Below are 18,069 nucleotides of genomic sequence, written 5' to 3'. Positions count from 1 at the left end.
GCTTCAGACATTTGTTGATTAAACTTGTTCTGTGAGAGCATGGCTTGGCACATGCCTTTAATCTCAGCACTAGGAGGGGAAGAGGTGGGTCAGTCGGTCTCCTTTGACTTTCAAGCTAGGGCTATATGGCGAGACCCTCTCTCAAAAACAAAGCCAAAGTGTTCTATGTTGCGTGTCTCCACTCCAGTTCTGTATCAGTTTGTACCAGCAGCCAAGGTCAGAGAGGAGAGACAGAGGAGCTGGGAGATAAGGGAAGCTGAGGGAGTCCATGGTTCAGCATCAAACACATTTATTTCACTTTTATTGAGTATACAAGAACAGAGAGCACACGCATACAGCACGGAGCACTGAGGTGGGAGAGCGTGGGGACGAGAGAGGAGAGAGGGGAGTGGGTGAAAAGGAACAGAACAGCATTGCAGTTGGCTGGGAAGGTGCTTTTGGAAAAAAAAATAGATATCTAGAGTGATGTTTGCTCATGCAATTTCAGGCCAGTCTTCGTGTGTGCTTGCAGGATTCAGAAACTGAAACAGGTCCTGGCACTTCCTGTACCCTCGTGTGGAAAAGATTCACAGGAAGCGAACGTGAGGGAAACAAAGGTGCATGAGACACAGCGTGGGAAGAAGCCTCAGGGTGCAACTAGTTTGCCCTGCTCGCTGAGTTTCACGGAACGGGGTAGCCCAGTGTCACATGGTGGGTCAGGAGTTGCATCAGGACGGTCATCTGGAACCCTGGCTGCTTTCTGAGGCTTTTCTCACTCAGTTACCTGGCCCCCCGGATAGCAAGGTGCCACAGATACAATGAGACACACAAAAAAGGCAAAAGAAGAAGTAGGCTGAAGTCAGACAACACAATGTCCTTATTCTCTATGAAGTGGAGGAGGGGGAGGAGACAGTGCCCTAGATTTCAGTTTTGCAGGTCCCCTCCTCCCTAGGCGGGGTGCTGACTGCCTCTCGGAACATCCATGGAGTAAGCATCTTCCCAAACCCTAACCTCACACGAGCTAAGCTGGGTCATTTCGTCCTTGCCCTGTAGCTCATATTCAGAGCAGGTACAGCTCTCTGAACGAAGATGCCCCCTCTGAGGTATGTATGTCCTGTGTGTACAGGCCGGGGAGTTCCTGCAAAAGCAGGTGAGACCTGAGCCTGATTCCAAGGGGATCAGAGACGCAGTGGGAGCTTGCATGCCGTGAAGAGCAGGAAGGAGGTTCTGTGGCTTCTCCATCAAGAATGGCCAAAGATCCTGGAGCGGAGACAATACGCTGCCACACTGGAGCGGAGCAGACCTAGCAGCCTGCACCAGGGGCATATGGCTGACTCTGCTGTCTAAGAGCCTTGCTCTTCTCACCTGCCACAGAGACATAAGCTATCCTAGCTTCTTGTCCTGTGTCAGGCCAGCACCTGTGAGTAGGTAAGGTGTAGGTCGTAAGAGTAACTAATAAGCAAGCCAAGAGGGCACATCCAGCCTGGGCTCTCTGAAAGACATTTCTGGGAAATGTCTAATCAGGTGGAGGGAGTAAAGAAGTGTTCTGAAATGAGCCAGCTACTACGGTTAGGGACAGGCTTGTCCAGTGGCTTCCCAGGTCCCCCTTTCCTTCCGCCTTGAACAGAGCCTGACACAAACAGGCAAGTCATGAACATTTGTTGACTAATGTATGAACTGCCTTAGCAGAACAGGAAGTGAGATGGGATTGCTGTGGGATACTTTCACTCAGAAAGGGAGAGTCATTGCGAGCAAGCCAGAGGAAGTCTGCGTGCGCCAGACTGAAATAGCAACCCGTGGCAGGGTTTTCTCCTGTCACCTCAAGGCCATTTCTGAGCTTGAATACTGACTGACTGAGGTACTGCAAGCCAGGGTCTAATGCGGATAGAGCCAGGGGCAACACTTCCACACCTGCTGTTGTTTAAGGAGAGCTGGGGCCTTTGGAAACACAGAGTGGGCCTATCATGGCCTTCCTTGTGTCCGTGGCCTCTTTATCGTGGCTACTTTAGCTCAGGAAGAAGAGGATGACTCACAAGATGGACAGAGGCAGAGGGGAAAGACCGGCTGGCCATTTCAGAAAGCCAGGTTAGTGTCTCGCTGCTCTCCACCTCAGCCAGGGCACCACCTCCCTTTAGAGAAAGAACTAATTGTGACCAGGTGCTGAAGAGCAGGGCAAGACATGGCAGCATACGAACCCAAACAAAGACCCTGGTAATAGTAAAACAGAAATAGAGAACCGAAAAAAACCAAGGCAAGCCCCCCAGAGGTAGGAGGGCTGACCCACGGGACCTCAGCAGCAGCGCCCTGAGCACAGACCAGGCCCTGAGAGCTACTGCTGGGGAGAAGGCATTTTGGCCTGGCATACGCAGGATTACGTCTGTGTTGCTCCCTTCCGGCCGAACCCTCACCTCTCCATGGAGGGCTTCTCCACTCTCCCCACCAATCACCCAGTTACACAGTTTCACACACAGTTTCACTACACTGAATCTGTCAGCCCTACTGGGAGCTGGCCACACCCAGAGTCCAGTGTTCTCGGCTGGGCCAGTTTGGCAAGATCTAGGAACCTTAGGATACACCAATCACAGTCAGGTAATTATAACTTGGAAGTGTCAGCTGCATACTTACCAGCACAGTTTATTTTAATGTTTGTTTTCCTGTTACATGTAATATACATACTTAAAATCACAGTCATATAATCTCCTACGAGCTGCACCTCCGTCCTGGGAAACCAGAAACATACAATGTCTACTTCCCTTCCCGTGGCTTCCTTTTGCTCTCATAGCTTCTTTTCCTTCCAACGAGCGTTATCTGCAGTGGCCCTCGGCAGGACCAGGACACAGAACAGGAGGGTCGGGGAGAGAGGAAGAGGGGAGCCGAGACAGAAAATGAACAGAGGATGAGTAGAAGTCAAGGGTGAAGCAGGGAGGCAGAAGAACAGAGGGGATTTCACAGCCCAGTGTCAAGACCCAGAAAAGAACAATTGAGTGTTTCTCCTCCTCCTCCTCCTCCTCCTCCTCCTCCTCCTCCTCCTCCTCCTCCTCCTCCTCCTCCTCCTCCTCCTCCTCCTCCACCTCCTCCTCCTCCTCCTCCCTGTGTGGCAGACTTCCATTCTTTCTTGGAAAACAGCCGACTCTGCATGTCTTGCTGCTGTGGCTTCTCTGGCTTGGCTACACGATCTTGTTTCTTTCTTCCTTTGCATTAGAGGGAGCAACAGAGGCTGGAGAACAGACGGGGCGCTCGTCCATCCTGGAGTCTGTGCAGCCGGGGTTCAAGGGAATGTCTACAATCATCTCGGTCTGCTTTTGTAGTTTGCAGAAGAAGGGGCTCGGGGAGCGAGAGATTATGATCGTTATACATTTTCCTGAAGGAAAAAAAAAAGTTCCCACCAATTCAATTTGCCTGCAAAGGAAATGAAGGTTGTTGCCGATGTTGGTTGTGGCCATCAGCTGACTGCTCCGCCAGCCCCAGCAGCGGTGCAAGGACGCGGTGTTTCCTGTATATATATCTATATCTCTATATATCTATATATATATGCTTTCCCTTCCCAGTCTCTCGTCAATGACAGTACGTCGCAGCTGGGGTGTTGGTATTGTCGGAGAATCCAGAATGAAGGCCCCTTCTTAATGATTCTCTGGCTTGGGTTGGACCAGACACGCCAGCATCTCTTCACAGAGGTCAGGATTCCTGGGTGCCAGAGGCAGGGGAATGGTGGGGAGATAAGGGAAATTCGTTACTTTAACCATTTGCCTTTGAAGCAGTTTTGGCTTTCCCTCTACCCTGCATTGTGGCCCATCGGGAAAGAGAGTGACCTATCCAAGGCTACACAGCTCACTTGTGGCAGCTACGGGATGACTCACATGCACCTAACTCCAGAGTGGTGTGTACACGTGTGTGTGTGTGTGTGAGTGTGTGTGTGTGTGTGAGTGTGTGTGAGTGTGTGTGTGAGTGTGTGTGTGTGTGAGTGTGTGTGTGTGTGTGTGTGTGTGTGTGTGTGTGTGTGTGTGTGTGTGTGTGGGTGTGTGTGTGTGTGTGTGTGTGTGTGTGTGTGTGTGTGTGGGTGTGTGTGTGTGTGGTGTGTGTTTGTGTGAGTGTGTGTGTGTGTGTGTGTGTGTGTGTGGTGTGTGTGTGTGGTGTGTGTGTGTGTATGTGTGAGTGTGTGTATATGTGGTGAGTGTGTGTGTGTGTGGTGTGTGTGTGTGTGTGTGTGTGTGTGTGTGGTGTGTGTGGTGTGTGTGTGTGGTGTGTGTGTGTGGTGTGTGTGTGTGTGTGTGTGTGTGTGTGTGTGTGTGTGTGTGTGTGTGTGCAGGGTGACATCTTTTTGCTTTGGTCTGTGATCCTTTAAGCGGTCCTTTACTGTGGCAACACTATGGTCACCCTCATTTTGCTCTTCTCCCTTGCTCCTCTCAGTTCTCTGCCTGTTCCATCCTGGCTGCAGGTCTTCTGGCTTCCTTTGCTTTTCCTAGCTATTCCCCCGCGGGCACGCTGTGGTACGATCTAAAGGGAAGCACTTAAAGAACAACACCCCCACAAACAAACAAACAAAACCACCAGAGCCTGGATTCCGACTAGCGTTTAGTCAGTCATCTACAGGAGTAAGGACTCTGAAGTCACATTTCCCACTCCCTGGCTGTCTGCTCTGTCACTGTGATCAAGGGTCTCAATGTTAAGCCCCCATCAGTTTCCCTATAAAATGGGACCTGTCTTACACAGACAGAGACAGCACAGAGAGGGCCTAGCGTACAGGAGTGCTGAATAAATGCCTTGTTGATACACTTGCTTCACCGTAGCCCTTGTCCTGACTTCCCCAATAGCAAGAGCCTCCATTTCCTTACCTTTGCCATTTCAGTGGCAGCTACTCAAGAAACATTTTGTGCATGGAACTGCATTCCTGACTCCTGTCACTCGCATAGGCTCGGGTATAATCAAGGTGTCATACAAGAGTCCTTGGCTCATTTGACTGGGGAAAACTGATGCCCAGAAGGTTTGACGGCTTAGCCAGGTGGCGGCAGAATGAAGGTGGGAAAGCAAGGTTCCTATTCTCAAATGGGCCAATCTCTCTCCTCCCAGACAGGTGAGTGAGGGAAAGTGAGGATGCTTTAGGCAGCCTCTAGCTGGGAGCCTTCGGAAGACAGGTCCTCTCTGAGGGAGATGGGACTGGGAGGACCTAAACAATACTGCCCATAACAACTCATTCTTCTCAGTTTAGGGATAGCAGTTGCTAGTCCACCGTGACTGATGGTAGTGACTGGCCTACCTGTTATAGACCCCTTACTGTGTGCTAGGTACCATACATACATGCATAACCTCTGTAAGACAAACACCACGGGAAGTCAGCATGGTGAGGAACGTCGGTGACTCTGGAGTCCAACACATTAGATTGCCTCTAATCAGTTTCCAACGCTGGAGCTACGGGCGGGCCAGTTAAGGTCTGCGAGCAAGCAGCCACTCCTTGTGGGGCCTTTGAGGTGGCTTCATTCCCACTGAGGTGTAACTTGGGAGCTGTGTACAGTACACAGACGCGAGGGTAATGAGCGCTCGACTTGGGGAGTGGTGCTGAGGAAAGCCTGCTCTCACCCATGCTAAACATCTGCTCCACTGTCAGGCTAAACCCCCAGCACTGGAAAACTTTTACCTGCCTGCATCCTCATGTAGCCCACCCAGTGGAAACGTCCCTCAGAAGTCTACCCTGTAGTTCTTCACCGCCACATTCTAGGGTAACACTATCCTGCTTTCATTCCCAATGGGAGGCAAATTTTGCCTGCTATTCACTTCCTGTGAATGCAATTCCACAGCAGGTATTTGCCATGTCTGAGATTTTTGTTTTCCATGTCTGACAAAATTCAGCAAGCTTCCAGAGAGGGGGAAGAACCCCTTTCCCAGTGTAGACTGTGAGAAGCCTGACACCCCCCCACACACTGCATTATCTGGGACCTTGAAGGCCTTCAGTGCTGCTGGGTCCATGGGTTTTCAGCCTGGAGGGCCTGAGAAGTCCTGGGTTTGTACACAAACAAAGCAGATGGGCAAAGGCTCTGGGCATTACATTCCCCTAGCAGCATCTCATGACCCTGATGGAGACAGAGGCTTGGGATGAGAATGTGGCACCTCCATTTATTTCAGGCCTCCTGTCAATCCTCAGCCCCTTTCCTTGCTTGCTTCTGGACTTGGGGGCTGAAACTATAAAGAAACTGAGACACCATCTTCTTTCCTCCTTCCCTTGGTCCAGAGCAGGGCTGCTATCTCTCTCCTTGGAGCCACAAGCCAGGTTAGGGTCACAGCTGAATACGGATCCTGCCACCTGGGCTCTTTGTGGAACTGACCTCCAAGAATCTTCTGCTCCCCGCTTCGCCCATACTGCTGACCCCCACAGCCTCACCTGTGGCTTCTTGTCCCTCTCCTCCGGGGATGGGTCTGTTTCTCTATAGACAACAGCTTTGGTTACCAGCATGTCTGGATGCTGAAGTTTGGCTTCCTTGATGGCCAAAGCCAGGGCCTGGTGGCAGAAGAGCATAGTGAGGCAGCACAGAACAGCGGCTCTGAGACAACAGAACCTAAGACCCAACTTCATAGCTGGGGAAACTGAAGTCCAGGACGGGCCAAGTTAAACAGTTAGAGGACGAGACTAAAGTTTGAATCTTCCGGTCCCCATTTAATGCCCCTTCTTGGGGGCTTCTTAGATGAATGGGGTCAGCAAAGAATGGACTTCTCTGCCCAGAAGGGCAGCCATCCATAGGTCACCCATTATGGGAGGGACCGGATACCAGGCTGTGCCCTGGAAATACTGCTCCCTAGCCCTGTACCTGGTCTTGATCGACATCTTCATCCCCAGTAATGATGATTCGCTTCTCGATCCTTGTCTCAGAAAACCCTCCCTTCACAGTCTGCAGAGAGAAGCAGAGGGCAGGGGAGAGAAAGGTGAGGTCCTTCTGAGGTCTGCTGTGACAGGAGGCCCACACACCTCAACCTTGGTCAACTGGCAAAGCTGAGAGCCACCAGATCACCACAGTCTCCTGAAGACTCTCCTCTTCTAGTTTGGGGGCTTCAGACAGTAGATCCTGCAGGGCTGTCACCACCTTCTAGCTACCAAACTGTCCCATTTATGGCCCCCACGCCCAGCTCGGATGCTGCTCCTTGGTTGGCAGAGACCAGAGGCATCCTGTCTGGCCTTCCCCAAACACTGAGCCTGTGTCTCTCATGGTTTTGGACCTCAGCATGGTGCTGATCGATGTCCACCTATGGAGTGCCCAGGGCTCCAGGCTCCAGGCTCCGGAGAGTGGCTTGTATCCTGACCAGCTCAGTATCCCCTTTCCCAGGCTGCCCTGGCCGTGCTGAATGTCAGTCTGTTGGATGAACATATGAATGAGATGTAAATGGTGACAAAGCTCTACCTTAAATGACTCGGAACAACTCTGCTAAGGTAATTTATGACCGCCACTGTTTTCTAAGGAGAGGGGCTTGACCAGAGGATGGGGCAGGACCTGACTGTTTGGCATACTCATGGAGGACATGACTGAGGAAAGCCTAGCTGGAAGTAGGCAAAGGTGAAGAGAAAGAGGGGCCCCAAGTGCTAATGTCCAGAGGGGAGTTTCCTGAACTATATACTCTGTGGGCTGTGCCATGTAAGGCATCCCATGAAGCCAGCAAGGAAGTCGCTATTGTTCTCTAACCAGTTTTTTGAGAGGTTGTTTCCTGGGAAGCGTGACAAGGTGAAGTTACCAGCTTGCAGTCAGGGCCCTGCACAGTGTGGACAGAGGGACAGTGTTGACCAAGCAGACCTTCCCGTTGGTGGCTCAGCTGGACCTTCAACTCAACACCCATCTGCCTGGCTCCTAAGGCTTGCAGCCATGGCTGGACCCTCTCCTGTTTTCCTTGGCGCCTCAGCTCCTAGTTGCAGCCTCTCAGCTCTCAGCCTTTTCTAACTGCTTGGTTGTCTTAGCTGATACCCACGAGGAACGCCTTCCTCCTCTGACCTGTTCTCTTCTTGTCTCCAGCTCCTGCTTGATCCAAGCTCTCACCCCTGGCCTCGGTTCTTACCAGGTACTCTAGAACTCTCCCCACTCTACCCTCCTACACCCCCTTTTTTCTTTGCACCTTGGGGGTTGGACCCAGCACCTGTGCACACGAAACACACTCTGCCACTGAGCTTCACCCCCAGCAAGCCTATTTTCACTGAATCACTGCCTGAGTTAAAACCTTTCTCCCGCTCTCCAGTTTCCTTTAGACTAAGATCCTCCACGCGCAAATCAGCCCCAGCGCCTGGTGCCTCCAGATTGTTTTTCCTCGCCCCAAGTGCAACCTAATTTCCTGGTCCTGTTTCTATCTACACGCTGCTTCCTGGTTTCCTACAAGCATAACTCACATCACCCCCAGAAGGTCTGGAGTCCAGTAAGGCTGCTGCTCACTGACATTTGCTTAACAAGAAAACACACAGCCTCCGCCCTCCTGCTAGCATGCTTCTCTGGGCCCCTCCACCATATGCATTCTGCTAGGAGTCCCAGGACCCTACTTGGGTGGGTGGGCATGAAGGACAGCAATATTATTGTTGGGATTAAACCTAGGGGCTTTGCTAGGCAAAGACCATACCATTGAAAAATATCTTTAGCCCCATTACTTTCTGTTTTGAAACAGAGTCCCACCAAGATGCCTAAGCTAGCTTGGCCTAGCCAGGTCTACGTCAGCTTTCTAAGTAGCTGGGATCAGGCCTGGCAAAAAACAACGTTTCCAAATGGCACTTCCTGACTTTGGGGAGCTTCCTGCTCATGACATGCTTCCGAAATCGCCTGGCTCTCAAGGCCTGTAAGATGCAAACATTGTTCGTATGTACTTTGGGGGAGAACATATGACCCCACAGACAAGCGGCCAACACGGTGTGCAAGGCCTGCTCCTAGAACAGCAGTAGCACAAAACAACGCATTCAAGAACTGGCAAAGGTCCCCTCTGTGCCTTAGAGAACGAGGAGCCAAAGGTCAGCCATGGAAGTGACCGTCCCACCTACAGCCCGCTGGGGCCCGGGAGCCTGCTGCTACTCACTTTGGTGACATGGGTGGTGGTAGAGGTTGAGAGGGTTTCCGCGGTGGCGCCGTACGTGCTGGTGAGGACATCTTTCCCGATGATCTGCAGAATACAACCACCCCCACCCCGGGGGTCAGGTCAGGGCACTGGGCTCTGAAGGGGCAGGTAAGGCTAGGACAACTTCCCCAGGGATGAGCAGGGGCCCGGGAAAGGTGAGGCATGGAGGACGAGATGCTCTGAAACATTGGTTCTTACACCAGAACAGCAAAAGCTTTCCAATTCTAGACCTAGATGGTTCCCAGGCCCAGGGATCTGTAAGTTTTAGAATTTGACATTCCTAGGGTCCCCAGTCCTGACAAAACCCTAGACCCTAAGAACCTGAGAATACTGAAAAGCTGCCTCCAGGCAGGACACAGAGCCCCAGGTCCTCATCCTGTCACAGGCAGGAACATGCTCTCCCTGGGCTAGACTCAGAACAACAACCGGAATCAAAGTGCTGGAAAAGACCTGTCAGTGATGGACTCAGGGCCACTGCTGGGGCAGCCACCATCGGAACTCAGCCTAGAATCCAAGCCTCTGGACTCCCAGTTCCCTGCTCTTGCTGGTCTACAAGCTGATGGAGCTCTGTGTGTGTGTGTGTGTGTGTGTGTGTGTGTGTGTGTGTGTGTGTGTGTATGCATGCCCGTGTGTGAGTGTGCGAGCATGTGTGTGTGTGAGTGTGCGAGCACGTATGTGTGTGTGTGTGTTCATGAGTATGCATGCCCGTGTGTGAGTGTGCGAGCATGTGTGTGTGTGTGTGTGTGTTCATGAGTATGCATGCCCGTGTGTGAGTGTGCGAGCATGTATGTGTGTGAGTGTGCGAGCACGTATGTGTGTGTGAGTGTGTGTGTGAGTGTGCGAGCACGTATGTGTGTGTATGTGTTCCCGTGTCCATGTCCTGTTTACCTCCAGCCCTCGTGCCAAGGCTTTGCTTACATGAGGGAGTACGGATGACTCCTCGGGGAGCCTGTGAGCATCTGCAAATGGTTCTGAGCCCCTCACTGCGCTTGCTGTGCGCTATGTGCCTGCATCCTCAGCTCCGAGTCCCCTGCCTGAGCTGGCCCTGCCTACTTACCGGTGAAAGAGAACGGATTTCCGTGGCCACCGTCTGTGGGCCTGGGATCATGGCAGCTGCCCCCTTCCCGGACTTGAGACTGTTCTCCTGGGGAGACAATAGCGCTCAGATGGCCAGGTCTCAGCTCAATGGGTCTCCAGGGTAGCCAGGGCATGTGACCAAGTGGTTATCGTCACCATCAGGTGGAGCAGTGACACAGAAGCAGAGAGCCGAGGCATTCAACCCCCATGTACTCAGCCCCACACACGCATGCTCCCGTATCCACTCGACAGAGATGAGCTGAATCCCCGCTACTAGGGATGTCATGGTGAACAAGATATTGTGTTGCTCTCTGGAAGCACTAAAAGTTAGGACGCCCAGGCTCGTGTCCTGGACCTGCTGTGCCCTCGAGGCAGAACCTCTTCTTCCCTAGTGTGAAAAGGGACCTTTGCTTAAACCCATGGCACCCGTATGGAGGAACCTAGGCAAAGGGGCGTTACAAACAAAAGCCGCCGGTAAATGCAGGAGTGCAGGTGGATTGATCTTGTAACTACTTCCTGGTACTGCTAGGCTCCACACATTCTGCTAGGTATGTGCATATGTGAGACCTCATTTAGCCTTCAAAACCACTGAAGGCAAATCCTTGGTAGCTGTCCTATTCTACAGAGGACACAGAAGGGAACGCTAGAGTAAGTGTCTTGTTAACTCCCATGGCGAGTCAGTGGTGGGAGCAGAGGTTAACTCTGTGCCTCCAAGGCTGCTGTTAGGTGCTCGTGGCCGTACAAGCACTTGGCCCCTGGAGCTGTCACTCTTGAGCCAGCTCCCCTGGTCTTATCCTGGATTGTAACTGCCAGATCTTCCCGGAATTGCCTTAGACTTTGTGTCTTGTATGTGGGTAAGGGACACCAAGGTTCTCTCTGCTGCTTTTCCCTCTGCATAGTCTCCAGCCTCTGTTCTGCAGACAAATGGACCCCAGTCTTAGTCTGTGCACAGCAAGGAGCTGGACCACAATATCCCTACCGAAGCGTGGAGGAGGACAGAGCCTCCATCCTCGCCTCTGCCATGACTGCTCCTGCCCAGATTGCTGGTGGCCGGGTCACTTGGCACACCGTCATGAGGCACATTCCTGGTAGCATCTGGATTCCAGACGGCAAAGGTCATTTGTAGGCATGTTCTCCCTCTCTGGTTTAGGGAACAGCCACCAACCCCTTTGATCCTTCTATCCCTCAGACTACGCTCTCATAGTCTCTTATTCTCCGTGTTCCCTCTCTGCCTGAGGCAGAAGTCCAAAGCTCACCCCCGTCTTTGCATCAAAACAGAAGCCACTAAACAGGACACAGGTTGTCAGACGCTTTCCTTCTGGCTGCCTTGGCTGTGTGTGTAGCTGGGGCTATCTCTCAACTCACGGAAGCACTGTTCTTCTGGGGCAAGGCAACCTCCCTATCTCTCCTCGGGGCTCCCCTCTGTCCACTCAGATACTCGGGAAATTCTACAGCCTTATCGATGCCACAACCTCCTGTCCCTCTACCTGTCGCCGATGATCTAACAGACACGCAGCCGACCACAAGCTTCTACTCTAAAGACACCATTCCCTGTTGTCTCCAGAATCAAGGTTAAACCCTCCTACACGGCCTTGCAAACACTTCAAGTTCCGGTTCAGCCCTTCTTCACAGCCCTCTCCCTCCTCCTCCCCCTCCTCTTCCTGTACACATCTGCCAAGCAGATGTGCTTCTTCCCCTTGCTGACCTCACACTTGCTCTCACATCCTGGACGCCTTCTGTGACCATGCCTCCGTCCAGCCTTATCTACAGCTCCACTGTCCCTGCCTAGGCCACACCTTCCCCAGACCCTCCTAGCACCTCCCAGCTCCTCCCGGCGGCCCCTAGGGTAGCTTGTTTCACTGTTCCATGAAGGCCAGAAAGAGACAGCAGCAGCTGACATCTGGATACACTATAGGACAGGCACTGCTTTGCAGGCTTCGCACGGGTTCTGCTCGGCCTCGCAAGGATGCTTTGAGGCGAGTGCCGTGTCGTTCCCACCCCACTTCATAGCCGGTAAGAAGGCTTAGTGAGAAGGGTGGGTCCTGCTCACCACTGTGTGCCCAGGGGCTACGGATGTGACAGGCACGTGTGGTGATGGCAGCTGAATGAATCCTAGTAGGAAGTGCAGCTTCTGCAGCTCTGTACCCCTGAGCTAGGCAGACAGAGACTCGTCACTGGTTTGGGGGACAAATGAATGGATGAATGGATGGATGAAGAGATGGATGAAGTTAATTGTCTATGCACTATAAAGACATTTAAATCTACCCTTACAAGCATCTCAGCGCCTCAGAATAATGGTTGGGAGGGAGAGAAAGAACCGAGTGATCAGAGATACATGTGCCATCTGGTGACCGGCCGTTTCTTGATCCTGGAACCAGTTTGCTTAAAACCCACCTGGCTGAGGATTCGGACTTAATGACATTATCGTCTCAGGATCAGGTCAGGGGTTGGACAAGGGACGCCATTCAGAAACAACTCTCAGTAGCTCAGGAAGTATCAGGTATTACTACATTCTGTAGTCCCAGGCCCACAGAACTGATGTTCTCACCGGTCAGGACACGGGCAGAACGGACAGACTGACAATGAAAGTGGAACTTCCGGTGTCAGAATGCCTGAGGCTAACCTGGTTTTTATTGGTCATGTGACCTTGGGCTCATCCCTTTATCCCTCCCCCACCCTGAACTAAAGTTTTCTCATGTGTAAAGGATGTAGAAGAACGGTAGATAACCATAGTTAATGATCCAGGAGGATCATAGTTAACTTCTCAGGAGGCTGTCTGACACAAACCCTGCGTGCACAATAATGTCTGTTCTGTTCTGCTGTTAAAGGCTCTAGAGCGGCAGTTCTCAACCTGTGGGTCGTGACCTAGGGAACCTGTCACAGGGTTCACACGTCAGATATCCTGCTTATCGTGTACGATTCGTAACTAGCAAAATTACAGTTATGAAGTAGCAACAAAATAATTTTATGGTCGGGGATCACCACAGCCTGAGGGAGTGTACTAAGGGGTTGCAGCATTAGGAAGGTTGAGAACCACTGCTCTAAGAGTCCCATAAGAAGCTGTGAGCCACACAAGAGGGGGGCGATTCCTATTTTACAGTTGAGAACACTTGAGACCAAGGACTTTTCATTACTGGTCAGGCAGCAGCAAATAAATAGCAAAATCCACAAGGTCCCTTAAAAGGTGTCTAAAAATAAAATAAAATAAAATAAAACCCTGAATATTCCAACCTGGTTCACTGCTGCCATCTACTGGCCACAGTGAGAAAGTGGTCTGCGTCACTGAGTGGGGACTGGCTTGGGATTGCTTGCAGGTTGGAGGATGGGGTGGGATGGGGGCTTTCGGGCAGGTAAGATTCGCCTGTTATTTCAAGGTTTCTTCATGCGGAGAATTCAATCATTTTACCCTTCCCCTGCCTCTGCATGCCTGGGATGGCCCAGATAACTGAGAGTCAAGGCCTCCATTCTACACATTGTTTAATTGGCCAAAAAAAAAAAAAAAAAAAAAAAGGCTAGAGCACCAACGTCCCAGACAACAGGAATCTGGTCATCTATCTGTCTCACAGTTGCCATCAGCTGAGGACTGGATGAAGTAGCAGCCCAGTTCTGGGTACTGGGAGGTGAGAGGGAGTAGGGGGCGGGTCAGAGCTGGGAGCATCCAAGGTTCCACTTACCATAGTGGTCGAGATGGTCTCTGTGGTGATGCAGGGGGGAGTTGTCATGAAGTCTTTCGCCACTGGAGCACCTCCATCAACCTGTGAGGCAGAGGAGGAGGCATTAGAGATGACAGGACTGCACGTACCTGTAGTATCTGTCACCTGGCTTGTAGCATTTCTGGTTACAAGGTAACAGGTTGCAGGAATGGGCATGCACTGGGGGTGCTCACACTGCATCGTGGAGGGGCCCCAAGGCTCATCAGAGACTTCATTTCAATCACTATCAGACAAAGCAACCATGCGAGTTGATGAATTCTACCCAACCTTTGGCTTAGCAATCCCCAGGAAGTTACTCTTTGATGTCATGTTGGTTAGTTTAATATGAACTTGACACAAGCTAAAGTCATTTGGGAAGAGGGACTCTCAACTGGGAAAAGTCTCCACAAGATTGGCCTATAGGCTAGTCTGTCAGGCATTCTCTTGATTGATGGTTGATGTGAGAGGGCCCAGGTCACTGGAGGCAGTACCATCCCTGTGCACAAGGTCCTGGAGGGTATAAGTAAGTAGGTGGCACTCAGGAGGCAGAGACAGGCAGATTTCTGTGAGTTCGAGGCCAGCCTGGTCTACAGTGCTAGTTTCAGAACAGCCAGGGCTACAGAGAAACCCCTGAAGAGAGAGAGAGAGAGAGAGAGAGAGAGAGAGAGAGAGAGAGAGAGAGAGAGAGAGAGAGAGACAGAGACAGAGACAGAGACAGAGAGACAGAGAGACAGAGAGACAGAAGGAACAAACAGTAAACATTCCCCATGGCCTCTGCTTCCAGTTCCATCTCCAGGTTCCCTCAGTGATGGATCATGACCTGAGAGTGATAAGCTGAAACAAACCCTTTCCTCCTCAAGTTGCCTCTGATCATGTTTCATCCCAGCAGTAGAAACCCTAATTACAACAGAAGTTGAGACTTTTAAAAGTTCACCAAGAAATATGAACAAGGAAACTTTGCCACAGCATTGAATACTGGGAAAGATAAAATCCACACAGGGTCCAGTGAGGGGAGACAGAAACACAAACTCGGACATGCTTCCCAAGTGGGCTCGGAATAGTGGACACAGGGCTGGGATGTGGCACAGCCGGGAGAGTGCTCACTTAGCTCACAGGGTTGGTGAGTGCTCACTTAGCTCACACACAGGGTTGGTGTGCTCAGTGCTCACACACTTAGCTCACACACACACAGAGTTGGTGGAGTGCTCACTTGAGTGCTCACACACAGGGTTGGTGAGTGCTCACTTAGCTCACAGACAGGGATGGTGAGTGCTCACTTAGCTCACAGACAGGGTTGGTGAGTGCTCACTTAGCTCACACACAGGGATGGTGAGTGCTCACTTAGCTCACACACAGGGTTGGTGGAGTGCTCACTTAGCTCACACACAGGGTTGGTGGAGTGCTCACTTAGCTCACAGACAGGGTTGGTGAGTGCTCACTTAGCTCACACACAGGGTTGGTGGAGTGCTCACTTAGCTCACAGGGTTGGTGAGTGCTCACTTAGCTCACACACAGGGTTGGTGGAGTGCTCACTTAGCTCACACACAGGGTTGGTGAGTGCTCACTTAGCTCACAGGGTTGGTGAGTGCTCACTTAGCTCACACACAGGGTTGGTGGAGTGCTCACTTAGCTCACACACAGGGTTGGTGAGTGCTCACTTAGCTCACAGGGTTGGTGAGTGCTCACTTAGCTCACAGGGTTGGTGAGTGCTCACTTAGCTCACACACAGGGTTGGTGGGGTGCTCACTTAACTCACACACAGGGGTGGTGGAGTGACTTAGCTCACAGGGTTGGTGGAGTGCTCACTTACACACAGGGTTGGTGAGTGCTCACTTAGCTCACACACAGGGTTGGTGGAGTGCTCACTTAGCTCACAGGGTTGGTGGAGTGCTCACTTAGCTCACACACAGGGTTGGTGGAGTGCTCACTTAACTCACACACAGGGTTGGTGGAGTGCTCACTTAGCTCACAGGGTTGGTGAGTGCTCACTTAGCCACAGGGGTTGGTGGACACAGCTCACAGGGTTGGTGGAGTGCCTCACTTAGCTCACAGGGTTGGTGGAGTGTGCTCACTTGAGTGCCTCACTAGCTCACACACACAGGGTTGGTGGAGTGCTCACTTAGCTCACACAGGGGTTGGTGAGTGCTCACTTAGCTCACAGGGTTGGTGGAGTGCTCACTTAGCTCACAGGGTGGGGGAGTGCTCACTTAGCTCACACACAGGGTTGGTGAGTGCTCACTTAGCTCACAGGGTTGGTGGAGTGCTCACTTAGCTCACAGGGTTGGTGGAGTGCTCACTTAGCTCACAGGGTTGGTGGAGTGCTCACTTAGCTCACACACAGGGTTGGTGGAGTGCTCACTTAGCTCACACACAGGGTTGGTGGAGTGCTTGCTAAGCATGAATGAAACTTGGGTTCTATTCCCAGACCCCATTTTAAAAAAACACAAAAATTTGATATTGTGGTGCAACCGGTGATCCCATCCCATGGGAGGTAAAAGCAGGAGGACAAGGGTCACCGTCAGCTGCATAGTAAGTTTAAGGTCAGCCTGGGATACCCAGCAGGGACCCTGCCTCATGAAGAAAGAATGGAGGGGGAGGGGCAGAGACAGAGCCAGACAGAGCAGATGAGTAAGTTCTAAACTTCCTGAGAGCAAAGGGTTCCCTGCAGTCGCTTTTACCTAATAGCTTTAAGTACATACAGATGTGAACATCCGTGTTAGAATTTTTCCCAGGAGACAACATATGAATAATGTCATCCAGTCTGTTGAGTTTCATAACTGGACATTTTGATGTTTTGAAAACACGAGTTGCCAGATTCTGGGATTGGAGGTCATTTTGGTTTCTTTATACTTGGCATTAAAAACAAAGCAAGTCAGAGAAGGCAGAGGCCTGTCTGGGGTGACCCAGCTTATGATTCCTCAATGGCAGGGACAACTGCATAGCCGTTGCCTGGCTGTAACAGTGGGAGAAAAATTGGAAAATACATTTGTGTTATTTACGTCATATTCCAGGTTGTCTGTGCTGGGGTGGAGCCCCAGGTAAGGCCTCAGCCACTGAGCACTCAGTCCCTTTGCAGCTGACACGCAGTGGTCACCAGAAGGGACTGAGCGCTGAAGCCCTGTGGGCAAGAAAAGCCAGGGACAATCGCTCACACCTTAACCTCAGACCCACACATTTTCAAAGCTGAAGACCCAGAGGACGCACGGGAAGTGTGCATTAGGCTGTGTGCTGTGCCCGGCCAGGCCAGCCTTCTCCAGGGTGCAAGTGAGTTCCGCCTCGCTAACACATTCTTCAGTCATGTGGGCCTGGTTTGCTCACCATCCCAATTGAATGTGGAACTCTCATGCATAAAAAAATGGCCCAGATGAGCTCTTCTGGCCAAACGGTGATTGAAATATTTCCTTTTCTCCACCCCTAACCCCTAAGCCACCCTGGAAGGAATCTCTCCACACCTGTCAAGCAGACTGAAAGCCATGGCCCTAATCGGCTAGCCGTGAGCACTGAACGCTCTCAGGGAGAGGCAGGAAGCAGGACCATCCCCGTTTACAGACTGAAGCATGGTTTTTCCCTGTCCCACCTCTGACCTCAGGGAGAAGGAGGGGGAGACAAAGGCTGACCAAAGGGCTTGGCCATTTCAGTGAGGACTCTACCCTCGGATGCCCGGTCCCTGCACCAGGTTACAGTGGGGCACAGGTTACCTGGGTGCTGTCTGCAGTGGAGACTCTGCTTTGCAGCATGGCCTCCGGCTCGATCTTCTTCCTGATTGCCAGACTGCTGACGGTCATGGTTTCTGCTTTCACAGACTATAGGAACAGAAAGGGAACACTTGAAAACTCACGTCTGGACACAACTCCTCTCCACAGACAACAGAGATGCAGGAGGAGAAAGCTTTCTTCCACCCCCCACGGTTGGTCAAGTTTCTGGAGAAGTATGGAAAGGCGTGGTTGGTGTCACAGACAAACAGCCCCCAGGAGAGAGCCAAGGCCACCGCCTGCATGAGGAGAGCCGACCTCACACCTCACGGGCTGCATGGCTTCTGAGGCTGTACTGGGATGGTTAAGCTCGATGCTCAGTGTTCTGCTTACACACATACTGCCTGTACCTTTTAGTCACTTCCTGTAAAGTGCTGCTCAGATCAAGAACTGCACACATGGAAGCATCCGGGGGCCAGGCACCCGATGGGAGTGGGTGAGGAAGCTAGCTGGCCGAAAGGGAAAGCATGTGGGGTTCCACTCAGGTTGGGCTTTTATCATGG

General features: G+C 51.8%; 1 protein-coding gene across 12 annotated transcripts in view; it reads right to left on the bottom strand.

The window, feature by feature from the left end:
• Window positions 1-3,036: 3,036 nt before the first annotated feature.
• Window positions 3,037-18,069, bottom strand: part of Epb41l1 (erythrocyte membrane protein band 4.1 like 1) — a 120,361-nt gene continuing 105,328 nt past the window's right edge. For 9 of the 12 annotated variants that reach the window (XM_032904587.1, XM_032904588.1, XM_032904589.1 and 6 more), the window contains 7 exons: window positions 17,513-17,617; window positions 13,797-13,877; window positions 10,103-10,189; window positions 9,007-9,090; window positions 6,777-6,857; window positions 6,353-6,469; window positions 3,037-3,663 (listed from right to left, as the gene is read on the bottom strand). In XM_032904587.1, coding sequence (XP_032760478.1) covers window positions 3,655-3,663; window positions 6,353-6,469; window positions 6,777-6,857; window positions 9,007-9,090; window positions 10,103-10,189; window positions 13,797-13,877; window positions 17,513-17,617 — 564 coding nt within the window. In that variant the 3' untranslated portion in view covers window positions 3,037-3,654. The remainder of the gene's footprint in view (window positions 3,664-6,352; window positions 6,470-6,776; window positions 6,858-9,006; window positions 9,091-10,102; window positions 10,190-13,796; window positions 13,878-17,512; window positions 17,618-18,069) is intronic. The other 3 variants (XM_032904586.1, XM_032904593.1, XM_032904582.1) reach the window with 2 other exon arrangements.

Source organism: Rattus rattus, chromosome 5 (assembly GCF_011064425.1).
Source record: "Rattus rattus isolate New Zealand chromosome 5, Rrattus_CSIRO_v1, whole genome shotgun sequence".
Taxonomy (NCBI): domain Eukaryota; kingdom Metazoa; phylum Chordata; class Mammalia; order Rodentia; family Muridae; genus Rattus; species Rattus rattus.
Note: the sequence above shows the minus strand (reverse complement) of the source record. Positions and strands in the feature narration are given on the sequence as shown.